This window comes from Anser cygnoides, chromosome 2 (genome assembly GCF_040182565.1).
Source record: "Anser cygnoides isolate HZ-2024a breed goose chromosome 2, Taihu_goose_T2T_genome, whole genome shotgun sequence".
Classification (NCBI taxonomy): Eukaryota; Metazoa; Chordata; class Aves; order Anseriformes; family Anatidae; genus Anser; species Anser cygnoides.
The window spans coordinates 150,386,197-150,406,165 of record NC_089874.1 but is presented as its reverse complement, the minus strand read 5'-3'; the positions used below and the strand labels follow the sequence as shown (position 1 = coordinate 150,406,165).

Genomic DNA, 19,969 nt, shown 5'->3' with positions numbered 1-19,969 from the left:
TGTCCTGAATTATGAGTATCATGAAACAACACAAGTTGCTGAAACCAATATTCTTTGATCACTTCATTTCTTTTATAGCCTCAACCTTCTTGTTTTCCTGCAGCGTCCTTGCAGATTTAAAGCAGTTTTATCTATAATGAACAGAGCATCATGCTCTTATTGACAGTAAACATGCATCTCTCTTTTAATTAATCTGAGCACTGTAGGATTTGCAGTCCAGAATGGCAGCTACCACAAAGGAGGTTGCGCGTGTGTGAGGGTGAGTGTGTGTGTATGTGATACAGAGCAGGGGGAGGGCAGGCAGATAATTCTGAACTGAGCTGCTGTGACTCCCACCTTTAACGCTGCAGCTTTTTAAAATCCTCCTGTTTTCATGGGACCTACATCAAATCCCATTATACGGACAGGAAGCTTACAATGGGCTTCAGTGGGAGGTGGATTAGATCCAGGCCGCTAAACAGTGTTGATGAACAATCTATATGGTTGCATCTATCTCTTACTCATTTTCTGGTATTTGCTAAAAATAAGGAAGGCACAATTGATACGGGCAGGGGAGTGTGTCTCTGCTGTGACCTGCTGTGGCTAGGACAGCACAGATCCTTTCTGATCCTACCTTTCCAGAGGCACACTATCACAGAGCCACAGAGGAGGGCACCCCTGGAGGTCTGTAGCCCACCCTGCTACGCAGATAAGGGCCAGAGGTAGAGCAGGTTGCTCAGGGCTGTGTCCAGTTGAGACTGCAATATCTACATGGATGAAGATTCACAACTTCTCTGTGCCCCTTTTTTAACATGACTGCCCTTGGGATATACTTTTTTTTTCCAGGTATCAAGGAATCCTTATATCCTTGTATCAATTTCCCATGTCCCAGTTTGTGTCCATTGCCTCCCTGTTCAGCCCCGAGAAGAACCTGGCTATTTCTTTTGTACCCCCTCTTATTATCCAGCTGTAAGCAGCACTAAGATCCCCCTAACCCTCTTCCAAGTCAAAGAAGCTCAGATCTCTCAGACTCTCCTCCTACAACATGTGCTCCAGCCCCTGACCATCTCAGAGACCCATCAGGAGACTCATGGTGGTTCATTAATGTCTTTCTTGCAGTGGGAAGCCCAAAACTTGTCACACTGCTCCAGATGCAGTCCTACAGATGCTAAACAAAGGGAGAACAAGAGACAATCACTTCCCTCCTACTAGCTACTATTTTTTTTTTTTTTGGGGGGGGGGAGGAGTGTTTGTAATATGGCCCATTATTGTTGCTGCTGGTGCAGTGCCTCTTCTGGTCCAATTGCAAGAATTTGTATGACCATTTGTTGAATTTCCTCAGTACCTGCCAGCTCACATCTCCTGCCTATCCTGGTCTCTCTGAAGAGCAGTCCTGCCCACCAGGATGTCAACTGCTTGGCCACAGACTCGCTGAGAGTGCACTCTGTCCCATCATCTTCATCATTAATAAAGACATTAAGCAGTATTGGCCCCAATATCAATCCCTGAGATATACCACTAGCTGCCAGTTACTCCAGGCCATGGACCACTAGCAAGCTAATTTTCCACCCCCCTTGTCATCCAGTCTGTATCTCATCCCTTTGGCAATTTTAGTGATAATGTGATAATGGGTAACACAGGGAAAACTGCTGTCTGCAAAGATGTATGGGAGAAAATGATGCATGGGCTAGAAAAGCACAGAAAGGGAATTTGCTTTATTTATGATCCTAGATTCCCTTCTGCTAGACCCATCTACTGGACAGTGGTGTTCCCTTCAAAGCTTACTAGGAAGCTAAAGTATTATTTCAGGAAAATGGATATGAACCTTGAACTTACTTCTTCTATTCTGGAAAACCTTCTGAGACTAATTCCAAGCAGATTAGAAGAGAAGCATGAAACCTGTGTGTTTCTCAACTGATGAGTCTCAACAAATCTGGCACGTACATGCTAGTATCTAATGCCTGTAACAGGCAACGCTTGAACCCTCCTAGGGAGGACTTTGTGCCATCTTGTCTGCCTGGTATTGCTGCAAGGGCAGCTAAGCAAATGGAAACAGGCACAACAAGGCAGGGCTCATCATGCTGAAGGAAAGTGAGATTAGCAGACGCATTCAGAGCCTGCCTCCCCTCCCTAACTCATCCTCTACACACACTGAACGGTTGTCTGAAGAACGATCCCCAAGGAGCTCTTGCAGGAAAATGATGCAGATGGAAAATCATGTCTCCTGTTTGCGACTAAAACTGATCTAAAAGACAGCATGAAGGTGGTGCCTTGCTTTCAGGGTCTTTGGCTCTGATCCCAGGGCCTCAGTTATGATTCTGAGACAGTTTACCATGCCAGGACTTACAGGCCACCTGCAATGGGGCTAGAAGCCTTGTGTAGCAAGAGCTATGGAATTTAAGATACAGAAGCTCATGGCTGTCCTATGGTTATAGCTGTGGTGCAGCTGGATAACAGGGCTATGTATGAACGCAAACCCAGTACACTTTGGCATTAGTTCCCTGTGTGGTCCCAGAGCTCCCTGCTGGTCTCTGCAGAGTGACACAAGGGACTGCACAAAGTTGTGCCAGGGGAGGTTCAGGTTCGAAACGAGGAGACATTTCTTCTCAGAAAGAGCAGTCAGGCATTGGGACAGTTGCCTATGGAGTGGGTGGAGTCACCGTCCCTGGGGGTGTTCAAGGAAAGGTTGGACGTGGTGCTTAGGGACATGGTCTAGTGTGTGACATTGGTGGTAGGGGGATGGTTGGACCAGGTGATCTTGGAGGGCTTTTCCAACCTTAATGATTCTGTGATTCTATGAAGACGAGGTGGTTGCCTGAGCTCCCAAGCCACCTTCACAGTTAAGCCTTGGCCTAACCTCTGCAAGAGCTCTCTCTACGGAAATTTGGGGAAATCCCAGAGATTCCCCCAGGGGACTCCTGCTGTGTCTCGACTGTTTTAGGCGCTGTTTGTGCTAGCACCTAGGATGGAGAACCTGGCCGTGCCAGGGACTCCCATAGGCAGTCGCTGCTAAAGCATTGACCAACCTGTACGCTGGTGCGATACTCCTAAATAGTCAGTAGAAACTGTTCCTGCAGATACAAAAACAGTCGTGTAGAACTGCCTTTTGTGCATAGCTAAGAAAGCTAGGAGGTGTTCTGTTTATAGTTTAAGATGATCTGTAGCAATTGTTCATGCAGGTGCCCGAGTGGTCATATAGGACCCAGGAACTGAGCAGGGTGGCAGTTTGGTTCAGTAGTCGCACCTGGTCCAGCAGAAGACACTGGGAAAGGACCCTTGTAATAGGGACTCCCATTATGGACTCCCATGTGGATAGGGACCATATTTTCTGTTCAAGGGACTTAATTTCCCACACGAGCAGTACCCTACTCCAAGACCCCACTAAATGAGGGATTTTCTTTTAAAGAAACAACTAACATCCAAGAGACAACAGATGTTGCACATTTGTTGTGCAGATGTACAAGATCTGAAGCCTTAGATCTCTCTAGTTATCTCCATCAAGACCTATAAATTTGAACACAAATTCTGCGTGGAAAAAATGATTAAAATAAAATCCTGCCAACATGCAATGCTGTTTTTGGGAGCTGTAGCTGCTCCCTCACGTAGGGCAGGTGAAAGCTGTTTATTCAGCAGCATGTGGTGCATGTCCCCATGCAAGACCCTCTCCAGGATTCCCTCTCCACCACCAGGACCAGTGGTACCAGCATGTGGGCACCCCCACGGGGCTCGAGTTGTTCTGCCAGGCTGCTCCCAGCTCTGCTGGTCCCACTCCCCTACTTTTCTTCTATCCCAGCCTGAAAACAACATTAAAGAGCCTGGATCAAAACCCAGCAACACCTAATTCCAGTAGGTTCAAACACCACTATCTTTAAGAATTTTGTATTCTCTAGCCAAACATGCACTCCAATTATGCAGGCTTATCGCTGCTATCATGAGTACATTTTTACTCTTATAGTAAATGCACAGCAATTGTGCTTTTATTGTTTATGTTTTAATAATGGATTGCCACCCAGAAAAAAAATGAGAAACACTGCTGTAGGCAACTGGGAATCTGTCCAGGGCTACCCTCCTGTGTGTTCTTGGTGTGGGATTTGAGAGGCTAATGGTTGTTTGTCTCAGTTCAAATCTAGTAAAGAAAGTTATTCTGTATTTGCATTAGCACGAAGGAGCATATTCTGCTAAATTCCCCCCTTCTCCCTCATGTGTTTTTTCTCATTACATGTGGTGGAATCAGATTCCCAGAGGAAGTGTTCTTGGCTAAAGACTGCACTGACTACCCCACCAGTTAAAAACACTGTGCAGTTTCTAATACTACTCTCATTTTTAAAACCAAATTCTGAATTATACTGTATAAATACCCAATTCTGAAAGAACAACCTCAAAACAATGTTTTCCATTAACAGTGCGTTGCAGCACAGTCCAACTAATATCACCTACCAATAGACTGAACTTTAAGAGAGATGCAAAAAATTTTGGCTTTACCATGCCTCTAATTTTAAAAAGGACTCAGACTTTTCCATCCTGCCCGAAAATGATTCAATATACTCCATGTTAAATATTATTCTATCCAGTGAAGGGCGGAATTAAGTATATAAAGTACATATATATGCATATGTAAAAGTATATGTATCTGGTTAGTATGTTACATTTATTACTCATGTACCAGGGCCTGGATCCACAACACAGAGCAAACACAGAACTGGAAGCTTTTAACATCAAGAGCTTCAGATCTAAGAGGAGGAAGAGGTAGATGTAGATGCAGTGCCAGTGGCAGCTGGGGGTACACAGGGTAGGTAGCACAGGAGAGGATAGGGTCAGATCAATAGGTATCAATAGGTCAGATCAATAGGGTAGGATAGGACAGGACAGAACAGATAGACAGTCTGTTCCCGTATCGCATAACCAAGAGCGTGCACCGAGTGGAAAGGCTAAAAGGGATGTGGTTTGGCAGTGCAAGGTGGTAGGGAGAGGTTGCATCTCGAGGTTGCTGCATCCTCTGTGACTTTCCCACCTTTTAATTCCACTCTGACTATTGTAAAATGTCACTGTCTAGCTCATTTGATAGCTTCCATTAAAGAAAGTCAAAGTACTTTATAAAGAAAGTCAGTGTTATTGTGTCCATTAATGGATAGGGAACCAGGACAAAAAGTGATTTGTCCATGGCCACAAAGTTGGACAGTGGCTTTCAGAGCCTGCAGGCAAGGGCTCATATACAAGGGAACACTGATATTAAAAAACAACAACAACAAAACAGCAAAACTACCACCAATGAAAACCCCTAGCAACACCTTTCTAATTAGGGAATTTCCCTGAGGAATCTTCCAGGCAGATGGGAAAAGTACTAAAACATCTCTCCTAGGACCCATCATGCAACAGGTGGGATTAAAAAAACATGTTTTAATGTCACACAACCAATGTCACTTAGATTTCACTGTCAAATACCTTCACAGTTTTTCAAAATGGCATTTAAACAACTTGGTCACTGATTTGTAAATGTGATTTCATTTTTACTTCCAATACAAATCTCTGATTTAAGAGATAGGATAGGTTAGGACAGCTCCATGCTAAAATCTCAGTGGTGAACAGATCTGTTGTGTCTAAAGGATCTGCTCCTACCCTGACTCAAACACCTTGCCAGGCTTGCTTGGGTCTCGCCCTAGATTTCTTTCCGATGATTCTTGCCCATGAAAAGATAACTCAGACTGATCACACTACAATAAAAGACATGTTCAATGTTTTCTTCCCAGGCTTGTCTTATAAATTGACCTGGGCAAATAAGCTCATTGCCATAATTCCCCCTGAATGGGATAGTTCCTGTCTCTGCTAACTGTAGGCACTGTAGCTCTGTGTCTTATGTCAGGAGCACACAAGAAACATCCAAGAAACAAAAACATAGTGACGGTAATTCTCTTTTCTCTGAGAAGAGTCTTCCATTGTCCTCCTTGGACTTACACCTGATTTACAATGCTTTGGGAAGAGAATGAGCACAGACACCATCTGAAGCAAGAGGAGGAACTGAACCTTTTCAAAGGTCAAAAGTGAGACAAAAAAGAATATGGCAGTGCTGCATACACGTGTAAGCAATATAACAGCATTTTACAGGGCCTGAAGGTGGACAGCGTTATTCCCAGTGCTCCAGTGATACTGCTGTACTATCCCATTCCTCAGCTGAACGTGCCTTCTGCTTGTTCACGAGTAGCCGTGCAGTACAAGGCGCATGTTGGGAAAGCCACAACTTCCCCTCCGACGTGGTTCTGCCCTGCGATGGCAGAGAGCAAGGTCCTGTTCCTGGTTGAGGCTTGTGCTCATTGCTGTGGTGCAGAGGTCAAACGGGCTGCCTGACCTCTTTGCCCTTCCTGTAATGGAGAAGAGGGAACAAGGTGCTTCTGAAGACATTTGGGACATCCACCCCATTTGGGTTCTGGAGTATCAAGCTGTTGCTCCCACACGGATAGGTAGGAGAGTCTTGCTAAGGTCCTGAAGAAGTACCAGAAGGCTTCCAGCGACCAGCAGGACCATGCTGCTTCCTCTTCTTGGGCCTGGGTTTGCTCCTGGGGGACAAATTTGTGCTGAGGACATAGCCTGAGCTAAACATCATCTTTCCAGGACACTCTCGGAAAACTGCCTGTTTTCAAACTACGAACCCTTCTCTTCATTTGCCTTCTGCCCTAGCAGACCATCTCTGTTTCCTACCACTCTAGCAGGCTGATTTATGGCCCTGGGGTGGCACGGAAAGGGGGGAGATGGCCTTAGTTCGCATGTACAAGGGTAATGTCAGAGCCCAAGTTGACAGCAGGGGCAAAGTAGCTTTTCTAGCTGAGCTCATTTGCACGAAGGGCAGGAGGCTGCAGGCGCGGACGTTTGGGGACAGTTGAGCAGCAAATCCCACAGGAGATCCCAGGACAGGATAAGCCTGGAGACTTCATGGACAGTGTGCTTCGCAGGGGGCATAGCATGAGTGGGGTGAAAGGCAGCGAGCCTCCGAGTGAGCCTCGCAGCAGTGCACGGGGTTTGACTGGTGTACAGCACAAGCACGAAGCCTTTGGGCTATGAGGTCAGAGCTGCGTGGATGTAACACCCAGCGTGTCAAACCCCAGCCTCATTCAAAAAATAGGTTAAGGACAGGAAAGAACAAGGTGGTAAAAATGCTTTGTTCGCTTTGACACCCAACCAGATTAACCTGTTTCTGATGAAAACCAAAACGTGGCCGAGACGTGTTGGATGAAATCTGGAGCTCCATCACCTCTTTTCCTCATTTTTTTTATTGCATGTTCATGAACTAACTGCAATGCAAACCTCTGATCTTGGCATTTAAAACATCTCGGACTCAGCTTTAGGAGTAGGGGGAGACTGGTATGCAAGATGTAACAACTAAATTAAGAAACTGCAAAGTGACAGAATGAAAGGAACTTGGAGCAAAAAGCGTTAAGAAACTAACACGTGGATGGAGATCTGCGGAGCAAGTGCAGGACACGAAGAAAGGAAAACCTTTCTTTTGCTGTAGTGTCAACACTGTAGTTACGAACCTTTATTTTTAGAGTTTGTTGGTTTTAGTTCTTTCACAAAATTGCTCGAAGCCAAGGCAAACATTTTTACATTTCTGGGCTTGATACTGCCCCTTTTAAAGTCATTTTCACAGGAGCAAGAGCTAGCCCCAGATCTGTGCGCACAAGGAACCTGAATGCTTCCTGGCACCCGCTTCTGTGCTCCCTTGTGCCAGGGCTGTATATGCCGAATAGAAATGTGCTCGTTTACAGCCTGGCCCATCACTCCCCAGCTGTGGGAACATTTTCTCAGTTCGCCTCGCTAACATGTGACTCAGGTAGGTGCACATGCAGATTTCACACACATACTTCTTTCATGTACGCACAAGTAGGTTCCTGCTTTGAAACACTGACTCCATAAAGCACTTGCTGGCAAACAGCAAAGCACTCATTTTATTTTTAAACGCTGTGATGTGCGTAAAAACCTGCAGAGCTTCAGACTAGGAAAAGGGAAACAATGCTTTCATCGTTTTGAAAATAAGCCATAATGCAACCTCCAGATTATGGAGATCTTCAGGCATTCTAAACATCTTCATTACCCCGCCAGCGTCAGTGAGAAATGATTGCTGGCTGCTGGCTTTAAAGCCAAGGCTCCCTCAATGCTGAGGAAGGGGTGGATTGATCAGAAGGGGCTAGGCAAGGGGTTGACAGCCCCCACTAGCTATGACTTTTGCAAGGCATGACACCAGTCAAGTGAGAGGTGCCTCTTTTGTGCGATGGGGACATCTGGACCAGGGCTGGAGTGCCCTGCTGCATCCTAGTATGCATAGGAGGGGCTGCCGTGGAGGAACACATAGGGTTAGTTTAGGCACGTTCCTCAGAAAGACTTCCTTAAACTTGGCTGCTGCAATGTTTGGGATCACCGGAGGAACTGGACTCCCTTCCAGCTCTCATTACTTGTCGGGTTTCCAGCACTGGACTTCCGACGCTGGCCTTCCTTCCCGTCCAGATCCGTCTGCTGGGCTGCTCGGTGTCAGGGTAACAAGATGGGAACGTCATTAGCCGGACCTGACTTTGTCCAACCGCCGTCATCTGAAATGTGCTTAAAGATCACAACCCTGTTTCTGATTTAAAGGCATTTCAGATGAAACAATTTTCAGATTGAACAATTACTGCTACGCTGGCAATGTAAAAGGGAAGAACAGCAACATCGGATGAGTTTGAGTGTTTCCCCAAAATCCTTGTAAAACTACCTCTGCTACAGACTAGCGCAGACAGCCATAAAGCCACAGCTATAGGCAGGCTCTCTCCTGTCCTTATCTTCTCTGTATTTTCAGAGTTTCAGAGGGTCTCTGTATTTTCAGAGTTTCTGTGTTTTCCAACCCCCCCACTTCTTCCAGTTCACTGAGCTGCTTCTCCCACGTAGCCCATTGGCTTTAACTGAGCCCACAGTTGCCCGCAGAGCAAAGCCCCATTCAACTGCAGCTATTAGCATTATCTCGCCCAGCAATTTGTTTATACAGCAGGAGTGAAAGGGGCCCTAATCTAGTTCAGGCTTTTACTTGCTGCTAAAATACAAACGGTAGGTAAAAGACGATTGTTTGACTTGTTTGAAAACGTCTGCTTTTCACAGCGGTCCCTTTCAAAGGGGCAAGTTATCTACAGAGATTTTGCTATGCCACGTCCAACTGGAAGCCTTTCTAGCGAGGAAGGAGGACAGCCCGAAGTGCTGAGTGCTCCGCTCCCCCCGCCGTGCATCCTACAAATAGTCACAACCACACCGCACACTGTGCCTGCAGGGTGGGTAGTCACAGGTCATGTCAGAAATGTCGCTCTCAGAAGACAAAATTAAGAGTTTGCACTCAGTCACACGCTGACAACCACTAGGGATCAGCAGCTGACCTTGCACTAACAGGTTTCTCTCTTGCAAACGTTAGCATTAAACAGCTGCACACCTGACTAAATACCCGCTTTTATCCTCTGTTCCTCTTCCAGCTGCATAAACCTGTATTTCAGGAGCTACTTTTGCAGGCGTGATTTACAGACCTGAGATGGCTGAGGACACTACTGTTGGCTGGGGTGCCAGCAGAGAAGTCTCAAGGCATCTTTTCTCCTCCTCCCCCTCCACTCCCCACCCAAATTCACAGCCAGAAAGTGCTCTTGGAGTACACAAAGTCTTGGGCACACAAAGACAATTGGGAGCCTGCACCTCTCAGCACAGGGAAGAAATACATCAGGTATCAGCCCTGCTGTCCCCAGGCTCGGAGACAACCTGGGAGACTGTTTGCCTTGGGCCTGTACCGTAGCATCCCTTACACCATCTCCTTTTCACTTTTATTTCCAAGATTCAAATGGCACGTCTGTTTTCTTACAGCTCCAAGGTGGGCAGGAGGGGGAGGAGGAGGCAGTGAACGCTGCCATAAAACCTCTTTCATACCAGGGACCCGTATATTGGATGTTGGCCCTGGGATAATAAATAATTTATATTATTTACCTCTGCTGGAATGGGAAAGGAAAACAGCTGGAACAAGCACAGCTCTCAGCCACAGGCGGTGCAGTTGTGGATGCACAGGAACCCCACAGGACAACCAGGCACCCTCAGAAACCAGGGCAAAGCACATGGTGTGCTGAAATAGAACGGTGAGGCACTAAACAGTTTCTTTCCTTCCTCTATTACCTTTTATAACAGGACAGAAAACATCTGAGTCTCCTCTGACTCTCCTTTTTTTTTTTTCTGGTAGATTTTCTTAAATTACTTAAAAAATACTAAGGGACACATTTCCATTAGCAGCAGCGCTGATTCTTTAGTAATTCATGAAGAAAATACATGAAAAAATTGGCAAGAGCTGATCCCTCGGGAAACAGAAATGCCTGATTTGATAACTCAGCCTGGTCACTTGGACAAAATAAGCAACAGGGTATTGTAACCTAAATTAGGCAGCAAGAAATGCTGGAGAAAAGGGAGTGCTACAGCCGAGTCCGTTCTAGGGCTGAGGTGCCCTGTTCAGGTTCAGCGGGACATGCTTCTTTTCACTCTAGATCCACGGCCCTGAAAACTTAATTATAGTTTTTCACCTCGCATTAATTAACATGAGAAATGAAGACACCTCTCTTCTGTCTGCTCTCTCCCCGCCCACCCGTTATCCTCGAATAACCCATCCCGGTGGGTTAGCGCTCTCCTTGGGCGCAGGTTTGCATTCCTCTGGGGAGGAGGCACCTGGGCAGCCTGGGTGAGGCTGCAGACGGAGGAGGGTTGAGTGAGGCCTCCTTCTGCTGGCTTTTGCAGGGAAGGGAAAGCATTTTGTGTAGCTTCAGCCCCCCAAAGTGTTGCTCCTGCATGTGCCGAGCGTTCCTGAATTGCTGCAGTTTTCAGTCCAGCTGATGGAGGAGCTGGAGCCAGGCTGTATGGAGGGGAAACCGAGGCGGTCTTGGTGGCTGTTTGTGTCCCACCGTGCCACGGCAGCACCCCCAAACTGGTTGGTGGCACCTACAAACTGCTGGTGTGATGGTCTGGTCCTCTCTCATGCCTGGGTTGGGGATCCAAGCCCCTCATCGGGCACACAATTGCATCCTAGGAGGAAAGCGAGCATGGGAAAGGCAAAAAAAAAAAAAAAGAGGGGGGACACATGGACTGCAAGGGTCTTAAAACTTGGTAATCAAGGGGCAAAGAAAAGAGTTTCAACACGTGCAAAAGGTCCTATGAAAATCATTTACTGTCTTCATCTTACGATGCAGTGAAATAACTTCGATTCTACAACTAAAACTGACTGCCTCTGAGCCACCTACTTGCTTTAATCCATTTATTTATGCGAAGCGCCTGAGAAAAACTTGCATTTTAGCCGCAGCCCCGCCGCCAGCAGCCCCTTGCCCCCATCCCTCCCATCGCCCTCCTTCCCCTCACCGCCGCGGAGCGCAGAAGGCACGCTGCGTGGGGCCGCCAGCCCCGCTCCCGGCGTGTCCCCACGGCCCCAAACGCCACCCTACACCGAGCCACGAGCCTGGAGGCAGACCCCACAGCCTCCTCCGAGGCTCCTTTTCCCTCAGCAGCAGCAGCAGCAGCCACCGAGCCGACCCGCGGGCGGGACCCCGCCACCCCCCCGCCTTCAGACGGCTGCAGCGAGCAACCGGGCTCGGAGCACGGAGCCCTTCCCCGCGTGTCCACCACCCCTCTACGGGAAGAGGGGACCCCCCCGCGACCCCCACAGCCCCCCCCCTTTAGCCTCTCCCCCTCTCCCCAGCTGCGGGCGGTGCCGCCAGGTGCGCCCGCCCCGTCGCGGCCCCGGGGGGGCGGCCGCGGCTCCTCGCCCCACCCCGGGCTCTCACCGCCCCCGGCTGAAGTCCGGTGGCTCCCGTGCCGTGCCGAGCCGGGGGGTGAGAGGGAGGGAAGGAGGTGTGTGTGTGTGTGGGGGGGGGCGGTTTGCCTTCACTCGGCGCTTCCAGCATGCTCCTAAGATGGCGGTAGCGGCGGCGGGCGGCGGCGGGGGCGGCCGGGCGCAGCGCAGCGGCTGGCTGGAAGTTTTGGTGCGGGAGCGCTGGCACAAAGTGCTGGCCAACTTGGGCGGCGAGGCGCTGGTGCTGAGCGGCGAGGAGCGGCCCGACGGAGCGGCCCCCAACGGCTTGGGAGGCGATGGGGCGGCGTGCCGAGGGGCCGAAGGGGGCGGCGGGGGGCCGGCGGCGGTGCGCACCGCTTTCACCGACCCCCCCGAGCAGGTGCCCGAGGCCGTGTCCAACAAGAAGAGGTGCGTGAAGGTGCTGAAGCAGGAGCTGGGCGGGCTGGGCATCAGCATCAAGGGGGGCAAGGAGAACAAGATGCCCATCCTCATCAGCAAGATCTTCAAGGGGCTGGCGGCCGACCAGACCCAGGCTCTCTACGTGGGCGACGCGATCCTGGCCGTCAACGGCACCGACCTGCGGGACGCCACCCACGACGAGGCGGTGCAGGCGCTCAAGAGGGCCGGCAAGGAGGTGCTGCTGGAAGGTAGGGGACAGGGGGGGGCTTGCAGGGGGTCCCCCGGCACGCCAAGGCTCGGCCCGGCTCGGCTCGGCAGCCCTAGAGGTGGCGGAGGGACTTCGGGGACGGCTCCGCGCTCCCCGCACGTCCAGTCTGCCTCCAGCCTGCTTCCATCTCCCCCCGAGCCTCGCAGGGCTCTCCCCCACGACGGCAGGTTTTTGGGGGCTCAGCCCTGCTTCCTCTCCTCATCCGAGGATCAGGCGGAGGAGCCCCGGACCCCATCAGATTCCGAGCCCGCTGCGGGGGCCCCATCACGTCGTGGCATCTCTGAGCCTGTCCGCATCCCGCTTCCCACCCCAAATGCACACTTGGCCTGTTTTCACTTCTTTTCAGCCCAAGAAGGGGGAGGGGGAGGTTGAAGGGGTGAGGGAGACCCCCAGCCCCAAAGGCAAGGGGTTGGGGGGGCTTCTCCTGAGCCCGCTCTGCTCCTTGCCCCCTGCCACCGCCCCACTGCAGGGCTGGGGGCAGCAGGCTCGGATGGGGCCGGCAGCGCCCCGCTGACACGTGAACCGGCCCCGCAAAGCGCAGGCTTTCGTTTCGTTTCTCAAGGGGGACCGAGGTGGTTTTGTTCTTTCAAACAGCTTCAAAGCCGCTTTGGAAACCGAGTCCGGAGTGAGGAGTGCACGGTGGGGTATGAGAGGGAGGAGTGCAGGGGTGGTGACCCCAAAAAGGGACGGGTGTTGGCGAGGGGCTGAGCAGAAGCAGGACAGAGCTCCCCAGGACACCCAGCTCATGAGGGGAGAGGTGTTCACAGATGTTCTTATCCTTGTCTTCTCACCGGGATTCATGTAGTTGCTGGACCTGAGAAAATGAGCAGCTTCAGCAGTGCCCTTGGCACATGTTTGATAAAGTGATCACATATTTGCCCACAAGTTCATTTAACTGCAGGTCAGCGGCATTTGCAGTGTGCTGCTGCACCGTCCCTCGTGCCATCGCCTTCCTCCACGCCCTGGGTGCTCCTGCCTCGGCGTCCCCATGCCCTTTAGGTACCACACATTGTTTCACATGTTTTTTTTTTTTATTTGGAGGAGTGGAGGGAAGCACTGCTCCCGGTTAGGGCATGCACCTGAGCATCAGCTGCAAACAACCACCTCTGGCAGAAAGTTACAGGAAAAGCTTGAGAATTGGTTCTGTGCAGCGAAGGAGGGCAGGCGAGAAAATTTCATCTGCAGCAGCATCTACTGAGAAACTATTCGGTGTTGTCCACATTGCAGTGAAAACCTGGGGAAGAATCCCTGCCCGGTGAGGATATAACAAGCCGAGGGCCGCTGCATCCCCCCCCGTGTGCCCCGTGCTTGTATGACCAAACTCTGTCATTTCCCTGCTTGCTGAACTGCGTACAGAGATAGCCGCGAAGGCTTAATGTGAACTGCTCGATGGGGTCTGAATGGAGCTGTTACCTCTAAATTATGCCACTGGTTTGTTTACACAGCACAAGGGCTCCCTGGGGTGCAGGCCAGACAGCAGCTGACCTGTGGTGTGATCTAACGAGGAATGCAATGCATATCGTGCTTGCAGGGTGCTCCCTCCGTGTAGTGCCTGCAGTGACAGCACCTGAACACCCTGCTGCTGCACGAGCCTGTTAAAAAACCTCGCGTTTGTTCCCAGAAGGGGCGAAGATGAAGCTGTTTCAGCAGGGACTCATCACACCCTCCTTCTCTCCACTCTTTTGGCCACTGCAGCTGTTTCCTTGCATTTCTTTACTCCGTGGAGGTGTAGGCTGATGTGTTTCAGTGGTTGTTTCTGCAATGGAATTTGTCATGTGTAAATCGAGAGCCTATTTCACTAGTCATCCCTGTGTGTCGTTAAAATATTCAGGCACTGAAATCAGTATTTCGTCCTGGCTTTCTCTTGCTGTTTTAGCGGAGGATCCAAACTCAGGACTATCCCCAGCGTTGCCCCAGGAGGTGCAGGAACCTCTCTGCATGAGTGCCTTGTGTAAGCAGGCAGTTGGAAACAACTCTCTGAGATCAGTTTCTCACTTCAGAGCTCTTTCTTCCATAGCACAGTCTAAAATGGTCTTTTTATTACTAAAGGAAGGAATATCCAAAAGTTCTTTTTTCTCTCTCTTTAAAAGTATCAGAGGGAGAGCCTCGGTTTTCCTTGCCTTCCAGACAATAGGAATTTGCTGTTTCCTGACTTCTTGGAGAGTTCTGCATTACAAAAAGCTCTGTGTGCTGGGGCCGGGGAAGGCACATGCACAGTTCCTCCCTGAGATATTCCTCCAGTTAGCAGGGCATTGCCAGTGCTCATTTCCAGTGCCAAAATGTAACACGTGCATTTTTAGGGAGTTTCTGAGACTTTCTTGTGCCTTGAAGAGCCAAAAGGCTGAATTCGGTTCAAAGCAATTGAAGAGGCACGGCAAGGTGCTAAGCACGAGAGGCAGATTTAAGGGTACGACAGGGAGACAGGGGGCTCCCGGCATTGCTCAAGACCTTGTGTGCTCCTGGGAAGGGCCCAAGGGTTGTGCGTTTGCTGGAGGTTGTCAGCAGTGAAGATGCGGTCAGCGTGGCTCAGCACACCCCACGTCAGAGCACTGGAGCCCTGTTATACGGCGTCCTTCCTAAAACTGCTTGCTCAGTGAAACGAGGCATTCACCAGCTCAGCACTAAACTGCCATCTCTCCTGCATTCCTGTGCGGGGAGGAAGGGAGCAGAAAATCCCTTGCCAGTGCCCCTGCGTGGGAGGCAGGGCTGGCACTGGGGGGGGGGACGGGCACAGGACGGTCTGCAAACAGGGCAGTGTGTGATTTTAACACTTGCCCCTTTTGCCTCCTTGATTGCCGTCTCTGAGCTGGTGGAAAGGGAAATTATTTGCTGAAGGGTTAGGGGTGGCATGGGTGTAGTAGCTGTGCTGGTACGGGGTGGCCCAGCTGCAGAGCTCCGTGGAAGAGGTCCTGCTCTAGCAGTTGCTGGCCATCCTGGGTAGTTCTGTCCTCTCACTTTCCACCCCTGAAGGACATGGGTCTGTCACAGCCCTCCTGTACACTCCAGCTACTGAGCTAAAGTCATATAAACCAGTTCCTTCTTACAGGTCTGACTGGCCAAGGTGCCTTGCAAGCAGGTGACATTTGGTAAGTGGAAGGGAAGTTGGGCAGCAGGCAGCACCGCCAGGGGAGGAGTTGGGAGGCAGAAGGTTCAGGAGGTGGCGATGACGATGCAGTTACACTCCAAGAAATACTGCTCTCTCCTCATCTGTAGGGGTGGACCTCTTCTGCCTCCAGGGTTTAATTTCCTGCTGGCTTCCCATCACAGCCTGGGCACGGCTGCAGGGGGGGCAAAGTGGCTGGTGAGCAGGGGCAGGGCAAGCGCCGGTGTCCAGCTTGTAGCCCCGGCTGTGATTTCGGGTGTTTGCTACACACAGGATTTAACTTCTCACCAGCATTCAAAAGAGCAAAGAATTTTTCTACGTGAGAGACAAGACAGCCTCCTTGTATGCTGGATATTGTTTGCAGGGATGGAAGGCAGCTGAAATTATCACAACAGCTCCTGTTTGTACGTATAATTTCCCTGCTATTCTGTTAAATTGGGTCTTCTTAAATAAGCATTTTGGAGAATCAAGCAGCCCCTCGTGTTCCATATGAAGCACATTACATTTGAGTGACTCTCAGGACAGAAAAGATGTTTGCTTTTATGAAAGCATCCTGGATGAGAGCAGTCCCTTGGCATGCTTGGTAACTGAGGAGGTTGTACTTTGCTCATATTCTTCATGCGTTCCGTGAAGAAATTAAAAATCAAAGTAGCCTGTGCTCAAGTCAGACGGGACCTCCCCACACATGATGTTGTATTTAGATGCAGAGGGGAAAAAAAGTGTGTTTTTTGCTAGCTGGATTCGGGATTTTTTTTTAGCTGGTATCACTTTCTGACTTGCTAAAAGTGTGCAGACAAGCTTCTGATGATGGTGGTGTCAGGTATGCAGCAGGAGAAGAGCGTCTTCTTGGCATTGCTAGAGTTCTTCATGGGTTCGAGCAATTCTCAATTAAACTAACACAATTGCAAGGCAGTGGCTACAGCTCCCGCGAGATGAGGCTCTTGCAGTGTCCCTGGGTTTGCAGAAATTGCCCACAGAGCTGCAGCCACTGGCATAATGAATTTTAGCATATGGACAAATATAGTTATCTTCTGCGGGCCTCTTGGACGTAATCCACAGCTTTAAAGCAGTCTAAGAAAAAGCATGGTGCACTCTGTACTGCAGTAACATGTGTTATTCTCCAAGCAATATTTCCGTAAGAGTTGTAACAATTCTGTACTTCCTACCCCTGTGAAATTTTTTGTTGATGAAACAAAGCGATTCTGCCTGCCTGTCAGTACTTTTTTTCAGTAAAGTACTGACAACGAGAGATTTGGGGGGGTTAAAATACATTATTTAACCAAGGAAGTGTGTCTCTTGCAAGTATAGAGGGAAAATGAGACATGGGACACTTGGTAAGTGCCTACCTCCCGCAACTGCTTTCTACAATCGGGGCTGTAAATCTCAGTGATTGCAAATTGTGTGCACAGCTACTCCTTACAGTTCCAGTAAATGTATGGAGAAAACACTCTGTTTGTTTGTTTGTTTTTATTGTTCCAGCAGATACGCAGGTAGGGAAATGTTTTGTACTTTGGGGCTGTGTCATATTTCATAGACCATGTAGCTGCCCTTGGCACGCATCTGCTTGAAAGTGAAATTGAAAGGTAAAGGAGAAGGTAATCTTGTTCCCAACCATACCGGAGCTGAGCAGCCCCTGTGAATCTCAGTTTGGACTGTTTCAGCTGCCTGCAGCTGATGGGGAAGCTTGAGTGGGAACACTCGATGTGTCTTTCATTGATTAGATTAGATTACAGGCTAATTTAGCAGTCCAGACAGTCTGTATCACCTTTCACAGATAAGAATCAGTACATCCTCTTTGCAGTAAATCTGGTTCAAGTCCTCTTTCTCGGTTACTGTAAAGAAAATAAGGCAGTAGGGATTTATTTGGACCGAGTGCAGGGTTCTCCCCTCACCCCCCAGCTTGGAAATTAGTCTTCCTTACAGCTTAGTATTGTCTCCTTAAGGGTGCTTAGAAGATTAAATATATCGAGGGGATTGGGATTCGATCGCACATACAAAGTCTAGGTACCTGTTAAGCATCACTAGAAAAGAAGCATTTTCTAAAATCCTAGCGTTAATTCCTTTGTGGAAAATTGAACTGAAAACTTGGTATAACTCTGTGAAGAATCTTTAAACATCAGACAGAATGAAATTAAAAAAGTGAAAGCTTTCACTGTAGTTAATGAAATAGTATTTGTACTTTAATTTTGCCAGGGCAGAATTTTTCACTGAAGGGCAGTCTCACCCTCTCAGGAATGTGGGTGATGATATGGGATCATGAACGGTGCTGTCCCCAACCCTGTCCTGCTGGGTTTGGATGGGAAGCGCTCCCCGCATGTCCATCGCAAGGGAGCTGGCAGGGCATCCCCGTAATTCAAACCAGAGTTTGGCTTTGGGACAGCCCAATCGAGGCAACTTTGCTGTGAAATTTTACGTAGCATGCTTTGCAGCACGATGACAGGTGCTGATCCCAACAGGCTGATAGTTTCAGATATAGGTTTGGTAAGGGTTTTTTTTGTTTGTTTGTTTTTTTTAACTTTCTTAATCTCACTGTCTTCATAACACGTGGTGTGGAGCTTCTCCTGGTAGTAACTTATCTGTAAATTTGACTTGAAGTATAGCATTCATTTGTGTGCATCAGAGTTCCTAAGTGTTGGAGAATTTACCGTATCGATTTGTAATCTGTTCTCGTGGTCACTTACTTCCAGGGTTTAAGAACATGTTATTTCCATTCCATTTTTCTAATTTAGATTTCTGATCATAGGATTATTTTGTACTTTATTCTGCAAGATTATGTTGCCATGGCTACTTGGTAGAATTGGTACAGCTACTTCAGTAGAAGGGAAATTGGAGGAAGCAGCAGTTCAAGAGAGCAATAGCATACGTAAATGAACAAAATACGATGGGAACAAAGGTGTCCCGGTAATGCACAAGAGACTCTGGCTTTTCAAGTCTGAAATAATTCTTCAGGCACCTCAGAAAAATAGTTGGTTAAGAAGGGATGGTAGCTGTGATTCGTGGGAACACGGGAAGTCTTTTAACTCCGTTGTCATATTACAGGCTGCAAAAGGGTTTAGTGAGTAGCCTACAGAGCAGTTTTGCTGGCCTTGATATGGTCGGTGGAGGTGAGCAAGATTCATTTCCCTAACTGCCTCCCGACCTCCTGCATTGGTCTCACCACAGCAGTTGTAGCTGGTATGAAGTGAGCTTTGCTCTTTTTGCTCAGTTATGTCACCTCTGCAAACTTTAAACTGTGCCGAGCAGAAAGAAATCCTGCTGTCAGCGTAAGCTGTCGGGGCTAAGGGTCTTTGCCAGCACATCTGTACTTAATGGCAACCAGGGAGAGAAAGACAGTGTTGTGGCAGATTGGGAAACAACTAGAAATATTAGGAATAAATAGACTGTTTTGGTACAGACACAAAACTTGTTGTACTGATGGAAAGGAACATCAGGGAGTGGCAGCGTTCGGTACATGCCTCGAGGAACATCACTGCAAGGAGTGGGTTAGACGTGTTTGGTACGATGCATGTTTAATTTGAGCTAGAGAAGTTTGTGAGAAACTACAGGGGCTCTAGAAATCAGTGCAACATGTAACATGTGCTACATGTTGGAAGGAGGGTTATGAGCTTGTTTCATGCTCTTAAATAGGCTGCTGTCAGTTGCTATTTTGCAGGACCGAGAAAACTGCTCTGTGAGGCTTGGTCTGCATGCTTCAAAAGTTAGTTAATACATTCCTTGCCCTCTGTGCCTTGCACTTTTAGAAGAAAGAGGGTTCACTGAAATTATGGCATCCAGCATCCTGCAAATTCTGGGAGTACAGCACCACTGGGTAACAAACTAGGATGCAAAAGTTTGTTAGCTAGCTCTGCTTGCAGAGAGAAGAAACAAAGTTGGTCTGTGCACCATCCACTCAGCTATCAAAATGTACTTTTCCCCAGAACGTAAGTGAACAAACTTGCTTACAAAAAGTTTAACCAACTGTGAGTTGTCCTTCCGATTGCTTCACTGCTAGATACTGCCTTGCTGTTGGGCTAGGTTTGTTCCATCATGCAAATTAAATTAAGGGACATAATTTCTGAATAACTGTTTGGCAGACTTGGATTTCTGACTGCTGCTACTGTACACTTCTGTTATGGTCTGGCTTTAATTTCGTCTGTCTAGAATATGAACTACTGAACTGGTTATGGCTCTCACTGCGCCTATGCTAAGGGCATGACACAGTAGGTCACTGCCAAAGTAGCACATCTGTATTGTAGCAATTGGGGAAAATGGAGTTCTTAATTGTAAGGAAATGAGCCAGAACGGTAGACGTGGAGAAACTGTCTCTGATTAGAAGTGATTAACATATGGCACGCTCCTTCTAAAAATGTTATGCAGCTTTTTGCTGAACTGCTGGAAGTCATGCTTGTTGGCGCAGCTCTAAAAG

At 48.7% G+C, this 19,969-nt stretch overlaps 1 protein-coding gene and 1 long non-coding RNA gene across 3 annotated transcripts in view; one reads left to right on the top strand and one right to left on the bottom strand.

Moving 5' to 3' along the window:
* Nucleotides 1–4,631: 4,631 nt before the first annotated feature.
* Nucleotides 4,632–11,921, bottom strand: LOC125180151 (uncharacterized). Of its 2 annotated transcripts, none has more exons than XR_010828775.1 (3): nucleotides 11,787–11,921; nucleotides 9,958–11,034; nucleotides 4,632–8,555 (listed from the first exon to the last, which is right to left on the bottom strand). It is a non-coding gene; the product is annotated as an uncharacterized lncRNA (long non-coding RNA). The 2 variants fall into 2 exon arrangements; XR_010828776.1 differs by having other exon boundaries at nucleotides 4,632–8,486.
* SNTB1 (syntrophin beta 1) overlaps nucleotides 11,916–19,969 on the top strand; it is a 115,560-nt gene continuing 107,506 nt past the window's right edge. Inside the window, exon 1 of the mRNA XM_013184990.3 lies at nucleotides 11,916–12,441. Within this exon, the coding sequence (XP_013040444.2) occupies nucleotides 11,916–12,441 (526 nt within the window). The remainder of the gene's footprint in view (nucleotides 12,442–19,969) is intronic.